At 42.5% G+C, this 19,429-nt stretch overlaps 1 protein-coding gene across 3 annotated transcripts in view; it reads left to right on the forward strand.

Moving 5' to 3' along the window:
* Window positions 1-19,429, forward strand: part of Dennd5a (DENN domain containing 5A) — a 76,971-nt gene that overhangs the window by 21,114 nt on the left and 36,428 nt on the right. For 2 of the 3 annotated variants that reach the window (XM_041666340.1, XM_041666342.1), the window contains exons 2-4: window positions 12,850-12,921; window positions 13,622-13,731; window positions 14,171-14,828. In XM_041666340.1, the coding sequence (XP_041522274.1) occupies window positions 12,850-12,921; window positions 13,622-13,731; window positions 14,171-14,828 (840 nt within the window). The remainder of the gene's footprint in view (window positions 1-12,849; window positions 12,922-13,621; window positions 13,732-14,170; window positions 14,829-19,429) is intronic. The other variant, XM_041666341.1, reaches the window with a different exon arrangement.

Genomic DNA, 19,429 nt, shown 5'->3' on the forward strand with positions numbered 1-19,429 from the left:
ACAGAGACAGAGACCCACATTAGAACACCGGACTGAAATCTCAAGGTCCAAATCAGGAGCAGAAGGAGAGAGAGCACGAGCAAGGAACTCAGGACCGCGAGGGGTACACCCACAAACTGAGACAATGGGGTTGTTCTATCAGGAACCCACTAAGGCCAGCTGGCCTGGGTCTGAAAAAGCATGGGATAAAACCGGACTTGCTGAACATAGCAGACAATGAGGACTACTGAGAACTCAAGAACAATGGCAATGGGTTTTTGATCCTACTGCATGTACTGGCTTTGGGGGAGCCTAGGCAGTTTGGATGCTCATCTTACTAGACCTGGATGGAGGTGGGTGGTCCTTGGACTTCCCACAGGGCAGGGAACCCTGATTGCTCTTCGAGCAGATGAGGGAGGGGGACTTGATGGAGGAGGGGGAGGGAAATGGGAGGCGGGGAGGAGGCAGAAATCTTTAATAAATAAATAAATAAATTTAAAAATAAAATAAAAAAAAGTCATTGAAATGGATACACATTAAATGTACATTCTGGTAGTATTTTTGCAACCTGAGTATAGCCAAGTTGCTAATCTTAGAATCTTCAACTGTGTACTCTTTTGTGTTTGAAGTTTCTGAAACAAGGTCTCTTTCTATAGCTCCATTTGGCCTTGAACTTGTTTTGTGTTTGTAGCCCAACCAAGACTTCAACCTTGATATTATCTTGCCTAGCCCCCTGGGTGCTGGGGTTAGAGGGTGTATACCACCACACCCAGTTCTGTGTCTTGTATTCTTTTTTCTTTTTGGTCCTTGCTTTATTTCTAAATTGTCATGGACCTTTTCCCTTTTTCTGGCAGTACCAGGGATTGAACCTAGGGCTTCCAGCATTCCAGGCAAGTGCTTGCTCTACACTCCAGTCCTTGTGATTTTATTTATTTATTTTTTATTTTTTTGGTTTTTCAAGACAGTTTCTCTGTAGCTCTGCAGCCTGTCTTGGAACCAGCTCTTGTAGACCAGGCTGGCTTTAAACTCCCAGAATTTCCGTCTCTGCCTCCTGAGTGCTGGGATTAAAGGAGTGTGCCACCACTGCCCGACTCCCCCACCCCCCCTTTTTTTTTTGATGATGTTGGCTGTTGTTTGTTGTTCTACACAAAGCTTCGATCTGACCAGTGCAGTGCTTTAAAGGAACATTTTGTAAAACAAAGCTGGTTTCTGTTTGATCATACCAATTCATAAAATTTAGTGGTTAGAAAACTCTGCTTTAAAAAATTATTATGAATTATTATAAAAGATGGTAAGGGTAAAGAAGGGCACATTAGCACCAGGCCCTCATGTTCTGGCTTTGTTGTTTTGAGACAAGATTTCTCTGTGTAGCCCTGGCTGTTTTGGAACTCTAGAGATCTGCCTGCCTCTGCCTCTCAAGTGCCGGGATCAGAGGTGTGCACCAACACATATAAAGAAGATGTTGGCTACTTTGGGTTCTGCTTTGCTGTATGTTCTGTGAAGTGGTATGTTCATACTGTGGAGGTTTCTTTCTTGGAAAGTATTTGGGAACTCCAAGAGCATCCCTGCTCTTTGTTTTCAGGCCTGCAGATGTGCCAGGGACATATTTCTGGGTGCTTTGCTTACTCTTACTTATTTATTCTAGAGATATGATTGAGAAACTGCAAAGGGCAGGGCACAGGGAGGGCGTGGAGGCTGTCTCTAGCCCTCATTGTCTATCTTCAGAGCCTTGTTTTGTTGTGGTCATGTTGGGTCACAGCTCTGGGGCTGTGGCTCATTTTAGGATAACCTGGCCAATGTGGCTTCTGCTGCCTCAAGAAAATTTGCATTGTTAGAATCTGTGCAGTTTTTTAGATTTGTTTTCATGAACCTAAAAGGAAAAGAAAAAGAAACCTAATTATTCTGTTCAGTATTTCTTTAAGAAGTATATTTATGCTAGATGGCACTAAATGTGAAATCTCAATCACGTTTGAAATCAGGGTGGGGGCAAATGCCTGCAGTTGCAGTCTTTGGGAGGTAAAAGCAGGAAGATCAGAAATTTAAGGTCATCTTTGACTATGTAGCAGATTTGAGGCCAGTCTGGGCAGGATACATTAGTCCCTGCCTCAAAAACAACACCATAAAACATATTTGAAAAAAAAAAAAAGAAATCAAATCTGAAACTGCAATTTTTTTTTTTTTATTTTTTGCCCATTGTCAGGATAAGTTATATATATTTTGGAAAGAATGAATTGCTAAGAAAAGATTAATACTGAGATCTCTAAACACCAGAGACATTAAATTTTGCTATGAACGAATTACAGACTCTGACCCAGACATTGCTCCTTAGAATTCCAAAGTATTTGGGGATAAGATAATTCACTCACTGTTAGAAACCTCCAATGAACCAGAATAACCAGGAAAAAAAAAGACTTATTTTTAAGAACAAGAACAAAGTAAGCTTGAAGTATTTCTACTTAACATTTAGAATGGAACCCATCTCTCTCTTCCTGTCTTACTTGGGGCCTGAAAAATTGCTCCTGCAATGCAGAGTGGTCAGAAGAACCATTGCGCTGTTCAGAGGGTGGCAGTGCGAGCATGTCCTGTTGTTCCCAGGTGCATCTGTGGAGGGAGCTGCAGGAAGTGTGCCCAGGCTGGCTTCAAACAGCCTCCCAAGTGCAGGGGTTGCAGGCATGAGCCACCATGTCTGGCTTATAGTCAGTTTTCTCAAAGAGAGGAGGGTTTGTGTAGAGATGTGTGTGGTAATTAGGGAAAATGTGGTGAGACAGTGCCGTACTGACAGGAGGAAGAGTGCTTTACATATCCGACACGCAGAGTCGACAGAGAAAAGGCTCTAAGTGTGACATTTGAGAATCTTAGCAAAACACAGAAAATGCACAGTGGGTGAGAAAATCTGGGAAGGAAGGAATTGTTATGTTAACTTTTGTTAATGGGCAGGGGGCAGTGGGTGAAAACTGACCTGAGTTTGATCTCATGTAAAAGTGGAAATAGAAAACAGAATCCACAAAGCTCTTCTCTGATTTCTACATGTATGTCATGGTATGTACATGCCAGCATAAATACATAATCCATACACACATTTTAAATATTTATTATTGTTATATTTGTGTGTCTGTGTCTGAGCCTGTATGAATATATGTGTGCAATGTGTGTGGAGGCCAGCAGAGGCCTCAGGTCCTTTGGCATTAGAACTGTGATCTGCCTGGTGGGTGCTGAGATCCCAGTCTCACAGTAGCTCTTAGCCATTGAACCCTTTCTTCAGCCCCCACACACTAATTTAAAAAAAAAAAAAAACTTAAATTGTACTTTTTTTTTTTTTGGTTTTTTTCAAGACAGGGTTTCTCTGTAGCTTTGGAGCCTGTCCTGGAACTAGCTTTTGTAGACCAGGCTGGCCTCGAACTCACAGAGATCCGCCTGCCTCTGCCTCCCAAGTGCTGGGATTAAAGGCATGCGCCACCACCACCCGGCAAATTTTACTTATTAAAGGACCCTGTTTTCCTCATTTCCTCATGGTGGTCTTGGAAGGGAGACCAGTACTGGCTCAGTTGGAAACACAAGTTCTGGTAGACTTTATCTTATTTATTTGTTTATTATGTAACCCTGGCAGGCCTTGAACTTACAGATCTCTACCTGCCTTTTTCTCCCAAGTACTTGGATTAAAGGCATGCGCCACCCCCATCTGGCCCCCACATGCTTTTATAGTACTAAATTAACTAAGTTTTTATAGTATAGAAATGAGGAATTAGTTTAATATTCTAGATCTTAGATGAAATATCATTATACTAGGTCCAAAGTAATTAAGTTAGTCAAATTGAGCTAGGCATGGTAGCACATGTCTGCGTTTATTGCTCATGAGACTGGGGCAAGAGGCCACCAATTTGAGGCTAGCCTGTACTACATAAGCAAGACCCTGTCTCATAGGGAAAAAAAAAACTAAATAAATTCTTATTATTTTCTTTGCCACATAGATTATGCACAAAACTTGTGAATTTAGTGTTAGTAGTAAGTAGAGAAAAGTATAAAGAAAAATACCCTTGCCTTTCAAAGGTAATAGACTGTATTTTATTATTTCTGTTCCAGCTGTGACAGAGTGAGCTGTGATGGGAACAGCTGAGGGACAGTTTTATGGTGCTGTCCATCGGGACAGAGAGGGAGGTCATGGCAGGAGGAGCCCGAGGCAGCTGGTCACAGTGACACACTCAGAAAGCAGAGCTGTGGAGGCTAGTGTTAGACTTGTTTGCTTTCTTAGATTCAGTCCAAGCACTTTGAATAGTGTCACCTGCTTTAGTTAGGTTAGGGTTCTATTGCTGTGAAGAGACACCATGACCACAGCAACTCTTTTTTTTTTTTTTTTCGAGACAGGGTTTCTCTGTGGCTTTTTTGGAGCCTGTCCTGGAACTAGCTCTGTAGACCAGGCTGGTCTCGAACTCACAGAGATCCGCCTGCCTCTGCCTCCCGAGTGCTGGGATTAAAGGCGTGCGCCACCATCGCCCGGCCACAGCAACTCTTATAAAGAAAACATTTAACTGGGGATGGCTTACAGTTCAGAGGCTTAGTCCATTATCATCATGGAGGGGAGCATAGTGGCACACAGGCAGTCATGGTAGCTGAGAGGTCTACTTCTGATTCACAGGCAGTAGGAAGAGAGCTATGCTGGGTCCCTGACCTGAGCATTTGAAACCCTAAAGCTCACCCCATTGACACACTTCCTCCAGCAAGGCTATCCCTCCTAATCCCTGTCAAGTAGTTCCACTCCTTAATGATCAAACATACAAATATATGAGCCTATGGTGGCCATTCCTGTCCAGATCACCTCACCTCATTTATGGTGAGTCCTTTTGCCTCACTTTCTCTAGATGATGCTTCACAGGTATGCCCAGAGACTTGTTTTGTGGCAATTTCCAATCTCGTCGAGTATCAGTATTTAACAGTTGTTGCCTCAGGACTATGGACATAGCACAGTGGCAGAATACTTGCTGATGTGTACAAGGCCAGTTTTACCCTCAAACCAAGAAAAGTTTGTTGGGGCCAATTGGTTAAGAACAGTAGGCACTCCTAAAGGTTGATTCACCTCTCCAGCCCGTGTCAAATTATGTAAAAATATGACGTGTTGCAGGAAAATGCCACTCAGCACTTTTAAGAAAGCATAGGGGCCCAAAAGACATTCACTGAATTGTGACTCTTTGAAAGCTGGTGGCTGGCAGCATCGAAATCTTCTCATCTTTTGTTCTCTTGTTTGTCCCCTCTCCTTCTCTTCTGAAGTGAGTTGTAGACTCCAGAGTTCTTCAAGGCGAATCACAAAAACCAAGGGTTCCATGCCCCCCCCCCCCCCCCATGACTCTTGAAAACCTTGAAGGGCAACTCTTGCCCTTCTCCTTTCTCCCTGGCCTGGAAGGAAGGAGCACTGCATGAGAAGCCTTAGCACAGTCCTAACAGATGGGCCTCTCATCTGATGACACCTTTTCACCCAGTTCCATTTCTGTGTGGCCTAAGCATAAAAGCAGACATTTTCTCCTGTGTTTCCTAAGGCTCCACGTCACAGGAAATTTGTTTAAATGCATGGGTTATGCTTGTAGGCTACAGAGATAGCTCAGCTGTCAAGAGTGTATACTGCTTTTCCGAGTGCAGTGTCTAGTGCCTAGGTCAGGTGGCTTACAACTGCCAATAATTCCAGCTCCAGGGGACCTTACATTGCCTTCTGGACTCTGTGGGTACACAGATACACACATACAATAAAAATAAGTTAAACATTTTCTTTTTTGGTCTGTGTAGCCCTAGCTGTCCTGGAACTCTGTAGATCAGGCTGTACTTGAACTCACAGAGATCTGTTTACCTCTGCATCCCCTGTGCTGGGATTAAAGCCATTTGCCACCATGCCTGGCAAGCCTCGGATCTTTGTGCTAGCCCCATCAGTCTTGGGTTGGTTGTTATGGCTTGCCAGGCTTGCTGCACCAAAATCTTGGAATATCCTGCTTTAGAGACCATAACTTACCACATTACCTGAGATGTTTCCTCGGTGGATGTGTGTCCACTCTAGGATATTTAGTTTTGATAAAAGGAAACAGCATAGTCTTGCTATTCAAGCTTTGTCCTAACTATGCATAGAGGGGCACACCTATAATCTCAGCATTTAGGACAGTGGCTCTCCACCCCTGGGAGGTGTTGAACAACTCTTTCACAGGGGTCACCATTGGAAATGCAAACATTTACATTATGATTCATAACAGTAGCAAAATTACAGTTACAAAGTAGCAATGAAAATAATTTTATGGTTGGGGGTCACGACAACATGAGGAGCTGTGTTAAAGGTTTGTTTGCAGCATTAGGAAAGGCTGAGAACCACTGACAGAAAAGGTGAGCTAGAAGATCTGTGGTTATCTTCAGCTGCACAGGAAATTTGAGGCCTGCCTGGGCTATTTGAGATCATGTTTCAAAACAAAAATAAAAACAAATCCCACACAAGAAAACAGAGTTTGTAATCTAGTAATCTGGAGCCATCCTGTCTGGGGTAAATTCTCAAATCCCAGTCACTTTGTTAAAACCTGTTAGATTAGAGGTCTATGAATTGGCTTAAATCTGGTGCCTATAAGATGTTAAATAGCAGGCAAAGCCTCAACACAAGAAGTTACGTGACAAAGAAAACATACCGAGAGAGGAAGTGAACAAAGCTGCCTTCAGGGGAAAACACAGAAGGAAACTTGAGGAGGAAAACACATTTAAAACGCAGGCCTCTTGATTTTCCTTGGAAAGACTTGGTGAGAGTGACCTTCTTGGGTTAGTGCCTGGGAAGGGGCCTCTGTGGGCTTTCTGGGGCAGGGGGTGGTTACTGCCTGCTTCTGGGTATTCTTGAATGACCCTGCGCACACCTGGTGATGTAGACTGAGGCTCTCTCTACAAGAAACAGTTAGCTTCACTTTATGTTAGTACAGATATGCTTCAGGTTCATGTGAAGAGGAGATAAGGGAGAGGGAAAGTTTCCAAAACTCATAACCCTTATTGTGTGTGGCTTTTGTTGGTTTTGTTTTCTTGGGACCCAGTCATGCTTTATAAAGCACAGGCTATCTTCACACTGGTGACCAACCTGCTTCTGCCCTAAAGTGATGGATATACACTTGGGCACCACCATGCTTGGCTTGGATATATGTTTTTAAGGTGTCATTACTTTAAAAGATATCTAATAGTAATCTCTAGGTTAATTTTCATTTAACTAGTAATTTCCATTTCTTTCTAGTCTACACTGTGTCCCATTACACACAGATGATAAGATATGCTATTTGGTTTGTCTTGGGGTTCCCAAAGTATTTGGAAGACAGGTACAGTCGAAATACAGGGAACAGATATGTTGAAAACAAAACAAGCTGGTTCTTTAATGTGTCAAATTAACCAGACCCAAACTCTGTACATCTCAACGAACTTCTACTTTGTTATTACATTTATTTAGTTTGTATGTGGGTACCTATGTGTATGTGTGTGTGCATACATGTGAACGTTAGAGGACAATTTGGAGAAACTTTTTTTTTTTTTTATTGCAACCATGTGGATTCTGGGCCTCCGACTCAGATCATCACCCTTAGCAACAAGTGATTTTATCTCCTGGGCCATTTTGCTGACCCTCCTAAATATGGAATGCTTCATTAATTTCCACGTTATCCTTGAATCCAGTCTTCTCTCTGTTCTCCAGGTTGGATAATTGCTTTATTGTTTCCAAGTTTGCTACTTTGTCATTCTGCTGTCAAGCCTGGTCACATGATGATTTTGTCGGTTCCTCAGTTGAGACCTGTGTTTCTTTCATTGTGACTATAACTGTTTTAAAATCTTTCCTATTTCCAATACTTAGGTCAACTCAAGGTTATCTGTTGGTTGATTCTTCTTTTGAGAACGGGTTATATTTTCCTCTTTCTTCATATCCCAAGCATTTTTTTTTTTTTTGAGATAGGGTCTCACTGTATAGCCTACCTGGCCTAGAATTTGCTGTGTAGACCAGGCTGTTCTTGAACTTGCAGGGGTTTTCTTGTCTCTGCCTCTCGGAATGCTGAGATTGCAGAAATATGTGGACTTTTGAGTTTAATGTATTGGCAGACTGTATTCTGTTACCTTCCTTCAAAGGGCATTGCTTTAGTGTTTGTTAACTTTCCCTGAATCTTCATTTCTTTTTTTTTTTTTTTTTTTTTTGGTTTTTCGAGACAGGGTTTCTCTGTGGCTTTGGTGCCTGTCCTGGAACTAGCTCTGTAGACCGGGCTGGTCTCGAACTCACAGAGATCCGCGTGCCTCTGCCTCCCGAGTGCTGGAATTAAAGGCGTGCGCCACCACCGCCCGGCCTGAATCTTCATTTCTTTTAGTTTGACTGTGGTGTATATTCCATGTATATACAGTTCAGGGATTGGCCAGGAATGTGCGCAGAATTTATGTATAGGTTTTAGATCCCCCTCTCTAGTTCTCTTTAGAATTTCCTGTCTTGGCTTTCTAGCTGCTATCGCAGCCTTCAGGTTCGCCCTCTGGGGAAGATTGTAAGACTGGTGTGGATTTTGTTAGAAATATGGGTGCCTCTTGTGGCACAATGGGACATGCTGGCTGGAAGCCATAGACAAAGAGAAATTTGCCCGACTAATTCTCCTTTTTTGAAATGCTAGTTCTTTCCCTGTCAGCCCTGCCTGCTTTTCATTCTTCAGTGTTTTTAAATGGTTCCTGTTTTTTTTTTTTAATTAAATTTTGTCAAGTTCATAGTTATTTACAGGAAAATTGATGTGGTGATATGATCTACTCTGTCATGTTTTAAGCAAAACCTCTCTAGAGGGGCTGGGGCCTGGAGGCAGGGTGCTGACAAAGGAGGCAGACCAGAGACTCAGGCCAGCTGTATTCAGAGCATCGGCCAGTTTATACTCTGAGGGCCAAGAGGAGTCACCTGAGTAAAGTACAGTCACTGCGCTTGCAGCACATGGCAAAAATGTTTTTTCCATAGAGACGCATAAATAAATAACAGTAGGCAGTTGTAATCGCACTCCTGTCTGCTAAGCTTGGGAGAAGGAAGCACAAAGGAATAATCCAATAACAGTTCTGTGTTTTTGAAGAAACTGAGCTCACAAGACTCTTGTTTGATTTCTTGGAGTTTTCTCGCAAGCACTCAGAAATCTCCAACACTGTCTCTTCCCTCTCTCTCGTTTCCTTCCCACCCTCTCCTTCTCTCCTCTCCTCCTCTCTCCCCTTTCTCCCGTCCTTTCTTTTTTCTTTCTTTCTTTTCTCTCTTTTTTTTTGGACAGGGTTCCGTGTACTCCAATCTAGACTTTAGCTTATAGTGTAGCTAATGACCTTGATCCTCCCCACCCCTACTTCCCAAGTACTGGGTTACAAGCATATGCTACTATACTTGGCTTCAATGTAGGCATCTAATGAAAGAAAAGAAGAAGGGCTCAGAGGTTAACAGCGCTGGCTGCTCTTCCAGAGGACTGTGGTTCAGTTCCCAGCACCCATTTGGCAGCTCACAGCTGTCTGTAACTCCAGTCCCAGGGGATCTGACACATACATGCAGACAAAACACCAATGCACATAAAAAATGAATAAATAAAAAGGAATCCTTAAAAATAATTTTTAAAAAAGGAAAGAAAATACTATTGCTCTAATTTGGGTCAGCACCAGCCTGGAAAGTGTTAGTTATGTAGTGGTGCATGTGTTTAGCATGCCCGCTTAGGCTGTTTATGGTGGGGTATTTCCTTCCCAAATTCAGAGAAATATTTGTAGCTGTCATCATGGCTTTTTTGAGTTCTGGAACTTAGAATCTGATAGAAATTGTGATTCCCTTCTCATGTCTTCATAAAACCACTGTAGAGAACTCAGGGGTTCTTTGACACTTTCAACATAAGCTTCCCTTCCCCAATTTAGGGTGATTTGATCAAGTTAATACCGACAGATCAATAGCAATACAAATATTATTTTGTTACTTGGCTTGGCCAAGGAGAAAAAGTGTACAACTCAGTAGATGTCCTAAGGTAGGTAAGATTTTTTAAAAATTAAGGTTTCCGCCGGGCAGTGGTGGCGCACGTCTTTAATCCCAGCACTCGGGAGGCAGAGGCAGGCGGATCTCTGTGAGTTCGAGACCAGCCTGGTCTACAAGAGCTAGTTTCAGGACAGGCTCCAAAACCACAGAGAAACCCTGTCTCGAAAAACCAAAAAAAAAAAAAAAAAAAAAATTAAGGTTTCCTGAAATGTATCTCTGTAGAGGCAGCTTCACAGAGACAAAGGAGCACCACACCCAACATTTAAATTGTTGTTAGAAATGGAATTTAGTTGTTAAATCTGTCGCTATTACGGGCTTTTTGCTTGTTTGCGTTTTGGTTTTGTTGAAACCCTTTGAAACAGGGTCTCAGATGTGGCTCTGGCTGTCTTCCAAGTCACTGTGTAGACCAGTCTGGTATCAAAATCACAGAGATCTGCCTGCCTCTGCCTCTCGAGTGCTGGGATTAAAGGTGGGCGCCACTATACCTTAATTAAAAATTAAGGTTTTTAAATTTTTTTTGTACTTTATGTGTTTGAATGTTTTGCCTGCTTGTGTTTATGTGTACCATCTGCATGCAGTACCAGCAAATGCTAGAAGAGGGAGCCCGATCCCCTGGTTAGCCTCCATGTAGGTGCTAGGTCTTAAATCTGGGTCCATGGAAGAACAGCCAGTGCTCTTAACTGCTGAGCCATCATCTCTCCAGCCCCCTGTTTATGTTTGCTATATATGTTGGGCAAAGAACTATCTGCCATTTCTAGAACAGCAGGAATTTATGGTGTGATGTCACATTCCCGGTATTGTTTGAATTTCTAGAGATTATACAGTAGAGTGACTAAGGTGCCGTGCACTGGCTTCAGACAGTGATCTCTGTAGGCTTTCAGTCACTATTTTCTTACTGCCGCTTTAAAAATGCAGCCCTCTAGAAACAATAAAGACCTCAGGTTTATGAACTCCTTTTTTCTCTTATTTTACACCAAAAAAGAGAGTTTTATTTACATAAAATATATAAAGAGGTTTGTTTATATAAGTTATAAAACTGTATATGAAATACTAAAAAATTATGTGTTTAAGTGTTTTGTCTGCATGTATGTATGTGTACCTTGTGGGTACCTGGTGCCTGAGGAGGCCCCTAGAACTGAAACTGGAGTTATAGATGGTTATGAGCTGCTATGTAAATAAGAATCAAACCCATGCCCATTGCGAGATCAGTCAGTGCTTTTAGACTCTCAGCCCTCTCTCCAGCCCCTGGTTCCACTCTTTACCACCTAGGCTGCTGTTTTTCCGTATTCTGTCATCTGAGTGCCCATCTTGTCTTAGGGAAGCTTCATAGCCATCTTAGGATAACTTTCTCCAGAAGTTTTTAGTTAGAACAGTGGTAGCCGCCCTGACCGCTATTTATGTTCAGGTATTTTGTAGATTTCTCTCTGGATTTTTAGGTAAGCTAGAAAGAAATGAGCTAACATAGCAAGTTTTGGAAGCTTAGAAAGAAGAAACAGTTATCTCCTCTCAGAACTGAGGTGGTTTAAAAATACCCTCTGAGAATTTTGACTGTAGTCAGGATCATTATGTCAGCTACTTGCTGTTTGATTACTTAATGCCCTGAGTTCAGGCCTGCCATGGGTGGATCTCAGCAGGTGCTGCTGAGAGCAGGGACTAGCTCTGCATAAGCTGCAGTCCTTTCTTGTAGCTGTCGCAGCTGCCTGCTATGGTGCCAGTCTTCCTGAGTGAAGATGAAGTGTATTTTGAGAGATGAAGTGCACTAAAAAGGAAAGTTTCAGAGGGATCTGTTGAGAAGAAGGAATTGGAAGATGAGAGAAATTGAAAGTGTGGTTGGTACTTGCTTTACTAACAGAAGGAAAGTTGTGTCTTGACAGAAGTTGAAAATTACGGACTTGGACAAAACTCAGAGTGGATGAAAAAGATTTTAATTAGAAAACAATATGTCTAAGTACAGTTTTTAGTTTTCTAAATAGGTGTCTTAGGACCCCCACCCCCACCCCCCAGGGTTTCTTGTAGCTTGGACTGGCCTCAAACTCTGTCGGCAAGATGACCTTATACTTAAAGTTTTTAAATTATTTGTATGTAGGTATGTATGTTTGCTTATTTGTATGTGTACCATATGCATGCATTGCCAGAAAAGGACATCAGATCCCCCAGAACTGGAGTTAGAGGTGCTTGTGAGCACACTGTTGAGTCCTGACCTTGAACTTTGATCTTACCTTCACCTCCAGTGTCCTGGGATAAAAGATGTATACTATTTATTATAGCTGGTTTCATGTGGTGCTTTGTACATGCTAAGCAAACACTACCGACTGAGCTACATCTCCAGCTCTAAGAAAGAAACCTGTGAGATGCCTGTGGGGTGATTTTTTGGTGAGGAGCTTTCTATCCTCAGGCCTGTGTCATCCAGTAATGATGAGCAGTGTATCTCCCTAATAATTTCCAGCCCCCGGGTGTGGTGGGCACACCTGTAATCCCAGCACTTGGGAGACAAAGGCAGGTGGGTGTCTGTGAGTTCAAGGCCAGCCAGGGCTGTCAGAGACAGTGTGCACACATGCAGACTAACTTGTATGCACACACAGGCTCCATGCCACTTTAGTCTCCTGAGCTCTGCGATTACAGGTGTATAACACTCAGCCAGTCTGTTTTAGAATAGAATATCATATAAAGTAAAAGTAAGTATTATTTTGTGGATTTTTTGTTTTAAGCAAATATTTATATGTGTGTGTATGAGAGTATATATATACACACACATTTATACACATGTGTATGCGTTTATTGCTTTGTGACATAAAATGTGTCTTGTTCTGGAGTCATGGTCAAAAAGTTTGAATAATACTGCTTTATTGTAATACTTTGTTATTTCATTTATTATATAGCATTATGCCAGTACATTCAGGCTTCTAAAGCCAGGGATGGTGCCAGCCCTTTCATTTCAAGTACGACTGAAGGTAAAAACCAAACAAAATTGAGCACACCCAGAGCTTTCTGGTTCTCAGTCTTTCTAAAAGTGGCATTTAGACTCTTTGGCCTTTTAACCATCTTGTGCCTTTTTGAGCAGTAGATTTCTCAGATTTATGTCTCTCTAGGTGGCAGGATTTTTGGCTCTTTCACTCCTCACTTTAATGTTATTACTTCAGCAGATGCTAGCGTTTTTACGAGGAGGCAGAAACTAAGAATTCTAGCAATTTTGGATGATTCTGAACTGATAAAATAACCTATTAATAGTATTCCTGAAGTCTTAATGTCTTTGTATTTTTATTATCACAGAAGTATATAACTTATTCTTAAATGATATGCTTCTGCAATGTTTTCAGTTGATTTTAGGCAAATTAAATGTGACTTTGGGGGAGTGGGGGATGGGCAATCCAGTTTGATTCCTTGTGCTTTCTCCCTCTTTTACAAGAAAATTAACCACTGGGCTTATAGCAGTGATTTCATTTATGAGGGTAGTGGTGTCCACTATTAACTACGCTATACTTTTTCAGCTCCTTATTGACATAGTAACTTTCGATGCCTTTCTTACTTAGGTGGCTGGCATACTAACCCCTTGCCTTCATTTCTGTTCCTTGCTGGACTGCCACACTTTGTGTTCCTAAACCTGTGATTTAAGGGACTTTGTGGAGATTATTTGCTTTATTATTCTTACAGGAGAAAACTTTGAGCAGACGCCATTGAGACGAACATTCAAGTCTAAGGTCCTTGCCCGATACCCTGAGAATGTAGACTGGAACCCCTTTGACCAGGATGCAGTGGGAATGGTTAGTATTTATTAGCCATGTAATTATGCACAGTAGTTTATGGTAGGGTCATGAATCCTGGGTGTCGTAGCAGTGCTTCTTCATCGAGTACTTGTTTTATTTTATTTTTTTGGGGTGTTGTGGCTTAGTAGACTCATGGCCTTATTTATGTCAGACAAGCACATCATTGAGGTATACCCCAACACTAGTAGTTCTTGAAGAAAGGATTATAGAACACATTTCTCATGATTCTGTATTTGATAAATGTATTAAATTGGTAAAAAATTGTGTTTCTATTGTGTCAGACAGATCTATAATAGTGAGTCAGTGTGTGTATTGTATTAGTGTGGGAGAGCTTTTGGTAGATGGTGTCCAACACAGTAGATTCTTGCTAACTGATATGTGTTCTGAAGAGGACAAGGAATGCTCTCACTGTTTGTTTTCCTGTTGTCTTTTGCAGCTGTGCATGCCCAAAGGGCTGTCATTCAAGACCCAGGCTGATCCCAGGGAGCCACAGTTCCATGCCTTTATTATCACAAGGGAGGATGGCTCTCGGACATTTGGGTTTGCCCTCACCTTTTATGAAGAAGTGACCAGCAAGCAGATCTGCAGTGCAATGCAGACCCTCTACCACATGCACAACGCTGAGTATGATGTCCTTCATGCTCCACTTGCTGATGGTGGAGACCAGAGTGGTATGGAGGATGGTGAAGGCATTCCTGGAACCAAGCTGCAGCGCTTCAACTCCTATGACATTAGCCGGGACACGCTCTATGTCTCTAAATGCATCTGCCTCATCACTCCTATGTCCTTCATGAAGGCATGTCGGAGTGTGCTGCAGCAGCTCCACCAGGCGGTCACATCACCTCAGCCCCCTCCTCTGCCCCTTGAGAGCTACATATACAACGTACTCTATGAGGTGCCACTTCCACCTCCTGGCCGCTCGCTAAAGTTTTCTGGGGTCTATGGGCCAATAATCTGCCAGAGACCAAGTACCAATGAACTTCCTCTGTTTGACTTCCCTGTCAAAGAGGTTTTTGAACTGCTTGGGGTGGAGAATGTGTTTCAGCTTTTCACCTGTGCCCTTCTGGAGTTTCAGATCCTGCTTTACTCACAGCGTAAGTTAGTGCTCCACCCACGCGGGGTCCCCGCTTTCTCTTCACATATAGTGGGCCTGACCCTGAAGGTCAGGGTCAGATGCAGGCTTTACAGGTGGGAGGGGAATGGTTGGGCTCCCTAGAAGCTATCTCCCGATTGGCTATCATCATGGTCTTTTGGTAGGAATAGATCTAATTTGGGAGGGGAACACTGTCTTCACACAGCCTGCTGATTGGTGCTAAAAAGGGTTAGGAGGTAATGGTAGTGTTCTGTCATTCTGTCTCCTCCTCAGGCTGACAGTAAGATCAAGGATTTCCTAAAGGATGATTCTTTTATATTGAGAAGATGAATTGTTGCTTCTTTCTGTTGTTTGTTATCTGAATTGTTTCTCTAAATGAGAGTTAAATGTAAACAGCAGATTTAGAAAGAATACTTAGGTAGATGAGAAAGAACAGTTGCTTACTGTATGAGTCAGACTGGTATCATAAATTTCAGTACATACTTATTGAGAGTACACAGTGTTCCAGGCATTGTTTCAAGGGTGCTAGATAAAAGTGATATAAAAAAATAGAAAAATATTCTTTCTGTAGTAGAATTTGTAATTTAATGAGACAAGAAGAGTTAGTAAACAATGCAGAATGAAAGGGAGTTCAAGACTTTGGAAAAAGATAAGCTAGAAGGATGATATTTGGGGAAGCAAAGTTCTGGTTGCTTTAAAATTTTTATTTTATTATTTTAAGTTTGTGTAGATGTGTGTGTTTGCGTGTGGGTATGTGCATGTGAGGGCACGTACTTGCAGCGGCTAGAGACATCAGATTCCCCTAGAGCTGGAGTTATAGACAACTGTGAGGCACCTGATATGTCTGGGTGAAATTGGGCCTCTGGAAGAGCAGCAAGTATTTTTAACTACTAAGCCGTCATTCCAGCCCAAGTTCCAGTCGCCCCCTCTCTCCCCACATGGTTTCTCTGTGTAACAGCTCTGTCTTGGAACTCGCTCTGTAGACCAGGCTGGCCTTGAATGCACAGAAATCCACCTGCCTCTGCATCCCCGAATGCTGGGATTAAAGGCGTGCGCCACCACCACTGCCTGGCAATAGAATGATTTTTTACAACACATTTTATTTTCATTTTGGATTACAAATAGAGTCTTTTTTTCACCCACAAAGATTTATTTTGTTTTTATTTATTTGTATGTTTGTGTGGGTGTGTGCATATATATGTATAGATGCCCATGGAGGCTAGAGACTTCAAGTTTTATGGAGCTGTGGTAACAGGCAGTGTGAGTCTGATGTGGGTGCTGGAAAACACGCTTAGGTTCCCTGAACAAGCAGTATACTGTCTTACACTGAGCCGTCCCCAGCTTTCTGGACTAGCAGTATACTCTCTTACACTGAGCTGTTTGTTTGATCAAGATCTCACTCTGTTTCTCTGTCTGTTCTAGAACTAGTATGTAGCCAGACTGACCCAGAACTTATGTGCAACTTAGTCTTCCTGTCTCTGCTTCCCTAGTGCTGGGATTACAGGCACGATCCGTCACAGGTTGTAGACTATTTTGATTTGAAGAGCACATACCCATCTAAAATAAACAGCCACTAGTTTCAGTTAATTTCTTGAGGTGCTGCTGGCCTGATGTTAGTAAATCTTCCAGTTTTTCATATGAACCCAGGCTTTCTTAGGTGAAATCTCTAAATTTTAAATGATGGCAACAATGCTGTTAAGAAACAGGATAGGCCAAACAAAAGCATCTGTTGATGAATGGCTCCTGAGGCTTCCTTCTGTAGTTTCTGATGAAAAGTACAGTCCCCCTGTGTGGTGGTGGCACACACCTTTAGTTCCAGCACTTGGGAGGCAGAGACAGGTGAATCTTTTCAGTTCGAGGCCAGCACGGTCTACAGAGCAGGTTCCAGGACAGCCAGGACTACACAGAGAAACCCTGTCTTGAAAAATCAAAAAACAGCTTTCTGATCTGTGGCAGACTGCTCATGTGGTCCAGTGGTGGCCCCACAAAATTGTCACCGTCACAGCCTTCCTGCTTTGTGCATTTGTACTGTGTGGTGTGCCCTTGGGTTGTATTTCTTAGAACAAGTTACAAAGATGTGTTCATTTTTCTTAGTGTCTCTAGTTCCAGTGGGTTTTATTGAAGTAACTGCCTTTACAGTTGCCTGGAGCGCAAGCGTTAATAGTTGAGTCCTATGGGATGCTATGGAAAAGGAGGTGCTGATCTTGTTGTTGGTACTAGTGTACAGAAGAGGGTTTGTGTTCGTGTCTCCTGGAGAAGCATACGTATGCTTCACATTCTGGCTAGGGCAGGGGACGGGAAGCTTGATGTTTTGTCTTCAACACAGTGGTTCACCTTAATCTGCTGCTATTCCAGCCAGAAACTACAACTCTGCAGTTACTCGGTTGCTTCTCCAGTAGCAGCCAGGCCAATCATACTGCAGTGTGGCGGGAATTCTGTTCCCAGAGGGACAGCTCTGTCACTGGCCTGACTCTGTTGCTGCCGGCTCGGAGTGATTGACTAGCGATTAGCTAACCTTCTGTCTTCGTTAGTCTCCTGAAAGCACGTTCTCCCCTCCGCCACTCAGAATCCCTCTAGTTCTTCAGATGCTCTCTGATGCTCGGATTACTTTCTGTCAACTAGTTGCTAACGCAGCCTCCTGACCCATGGCTCATTTTATTTAACACAAATACTAACTTGGGGTTCACAGTGTGATTGAATATTTTCAACCAAAGCTCTTTGATTTTCTTGTGGTTAAAAAAAAAGGAAAGGCCCGCTGGGTGGTGGTGGTGCACACCATTAATCCCAGCACTCAGGAGGCAGAGGCAAGCAGATCACTGTGAGTTTGAGGCCAGCCTGCTCTACAGAGCTAGTTCTAGGACAGACTCCATAGCTACAGATAAACCCTGTCTCGGGAAAAGAAAAGAAAAGAAAAAAGAAAAGAGGAAAGACCCCTGCTTGCTCCCTTCTCTCCTTTCTTCCCTTTCTCCCTCCTTTGCTCCATTCCATATACCATATACCCAATCTTGAAATGGTGTAGAATATTTATTCAGAATATATGTTTCAATGCCAGTATTGGCAATAGTAGAACTGAATTTAAGTAATCATCTAAAAGTTTTTCTCCTATGTTTTAATATCTTTTGATTCATCCTTTGGATTTTTTAAAAACTTTAAAAAATTATGTGTATGTGTGTTTTGCCTCCATGTATGTATGTTCCCTGTGCATTTCTGGTGCCTTCAGAATTCAGAAGAGGTGTTTGTTACCCTGGGACAGGAGTTAGGGATGGCTGTGAGCTACCATGTGGGTGCTGGTAACCAAACCTGGCTCCTCTGCAAGAGCAACCAGTGCTTTTATCTACTGAGTCACCTCCCAGCCCTTTATCATTTCGATTTTAGAATACATTTCTTTTCAGATGTCTGAGAATCGTTGACTATAGCTTTTATTTGTAGATTTTTTTTTTTTTTTTTTTGGTTTTTCAAGACAGGGTTTCTCTGTGGCTTTGGAGCCTGTCCTGGAACTAGCTCTGTAGACCAGGCTGGTCTCGAACTCACAGAGATCCGCCTGCCTCTGCCTTCCGAGTGATAGGATTAAAGGCGTGCGCCACCATCGCCCGGCTATTTGTAGATGTTTTGAAAGCAAGTAATAAATATTAAAATATTGAAAATAAGCCAGGCGGTGGTGGCGCACGCCTTTAATCCCAGCACTCGGGAGGCAGAGGCAGGCGGATCTCTGTGAGTTCGAGACCAGCCTGGTCTACAGAGCTAGTTCCAGGACAGGCTCCAAAGCCACAAAGAAACCCTGTCTCGAAAATCCCCCCCCCAAAAAAATATTGAAAATAGAAGAATAACCATCATCTGGAGAATTATTAGACTTTTTATTAGTAATACTTACTGGTAGTGGAAGACTGGACTTCATGGTACTTGTCTTAGATTCCAGCACTTAGGAGACAAAAGCAAGTGGGTCTTTGTGAGTTTGAGGACAACCTGGTCTACATAGCAAGTTTCAGTTCAGCCAGAGTTACATAATAAGACCATTAAAAAAAATGTACCAAAGTAAGGGGTGAACAATCTGGAGTTAGCTCACTCTTTGGATACTGATAGCCAGCCTGGACTCTGTATTTTGTGTAACTTTAAGATTCTCACAACTCCCTCTTCATATTGATAAAATTCTAGAGTGGATTACAGAATAGAGGAGAGTACTATGCTTATTATTTATTAGAAAAGATACAGTTGAGACCGGTGTACTAGAACTGCTTGGTGCACCCATGGCCCTTCTTTGGGTGTGCCTAACTCCAGTGTCTGTGTGTGTGTACTAGCCCAGAAGGTCTTTGGATCTACTTTTTGATTTTAATTTTTTTAATTGCTACACAAGCCTTGTGTATTGGTGATTAACTAAGTTTCTAGCATCTCTCCCCTCTGCCCTCCCTGGGAACCCGGCCTCTCCTCATGCCTTTCTGGTGATGAGCGCTCACCGTGAACGCTGTCCAGGCCCACCCTCAGTCACCTGTCATCTCAGTTCAAAAACATCCAAGATCCTTAGGACCTGTGTGCCAGGAACTGGGGATGAGACAAATGTATCAAACTGAAGATAAGTGGGACCTATAATTAATTTGCTATTAGTCA

This window comes from Microtus oregoni, unplaced genomic scaffold, assembly GCF_018167655.1.
Source record: "Microtus oregoni isolate MIOR12 unplaced genomic scaffold, Mior012 000016F_ref0000370, whole genome shotgun sequence".
Lineage (NCBI taxonomy): Eukaryota > Metazoa > Chordata > Mammalia > Rodentia > Cricetidae > Microtus > Microtus oregoni.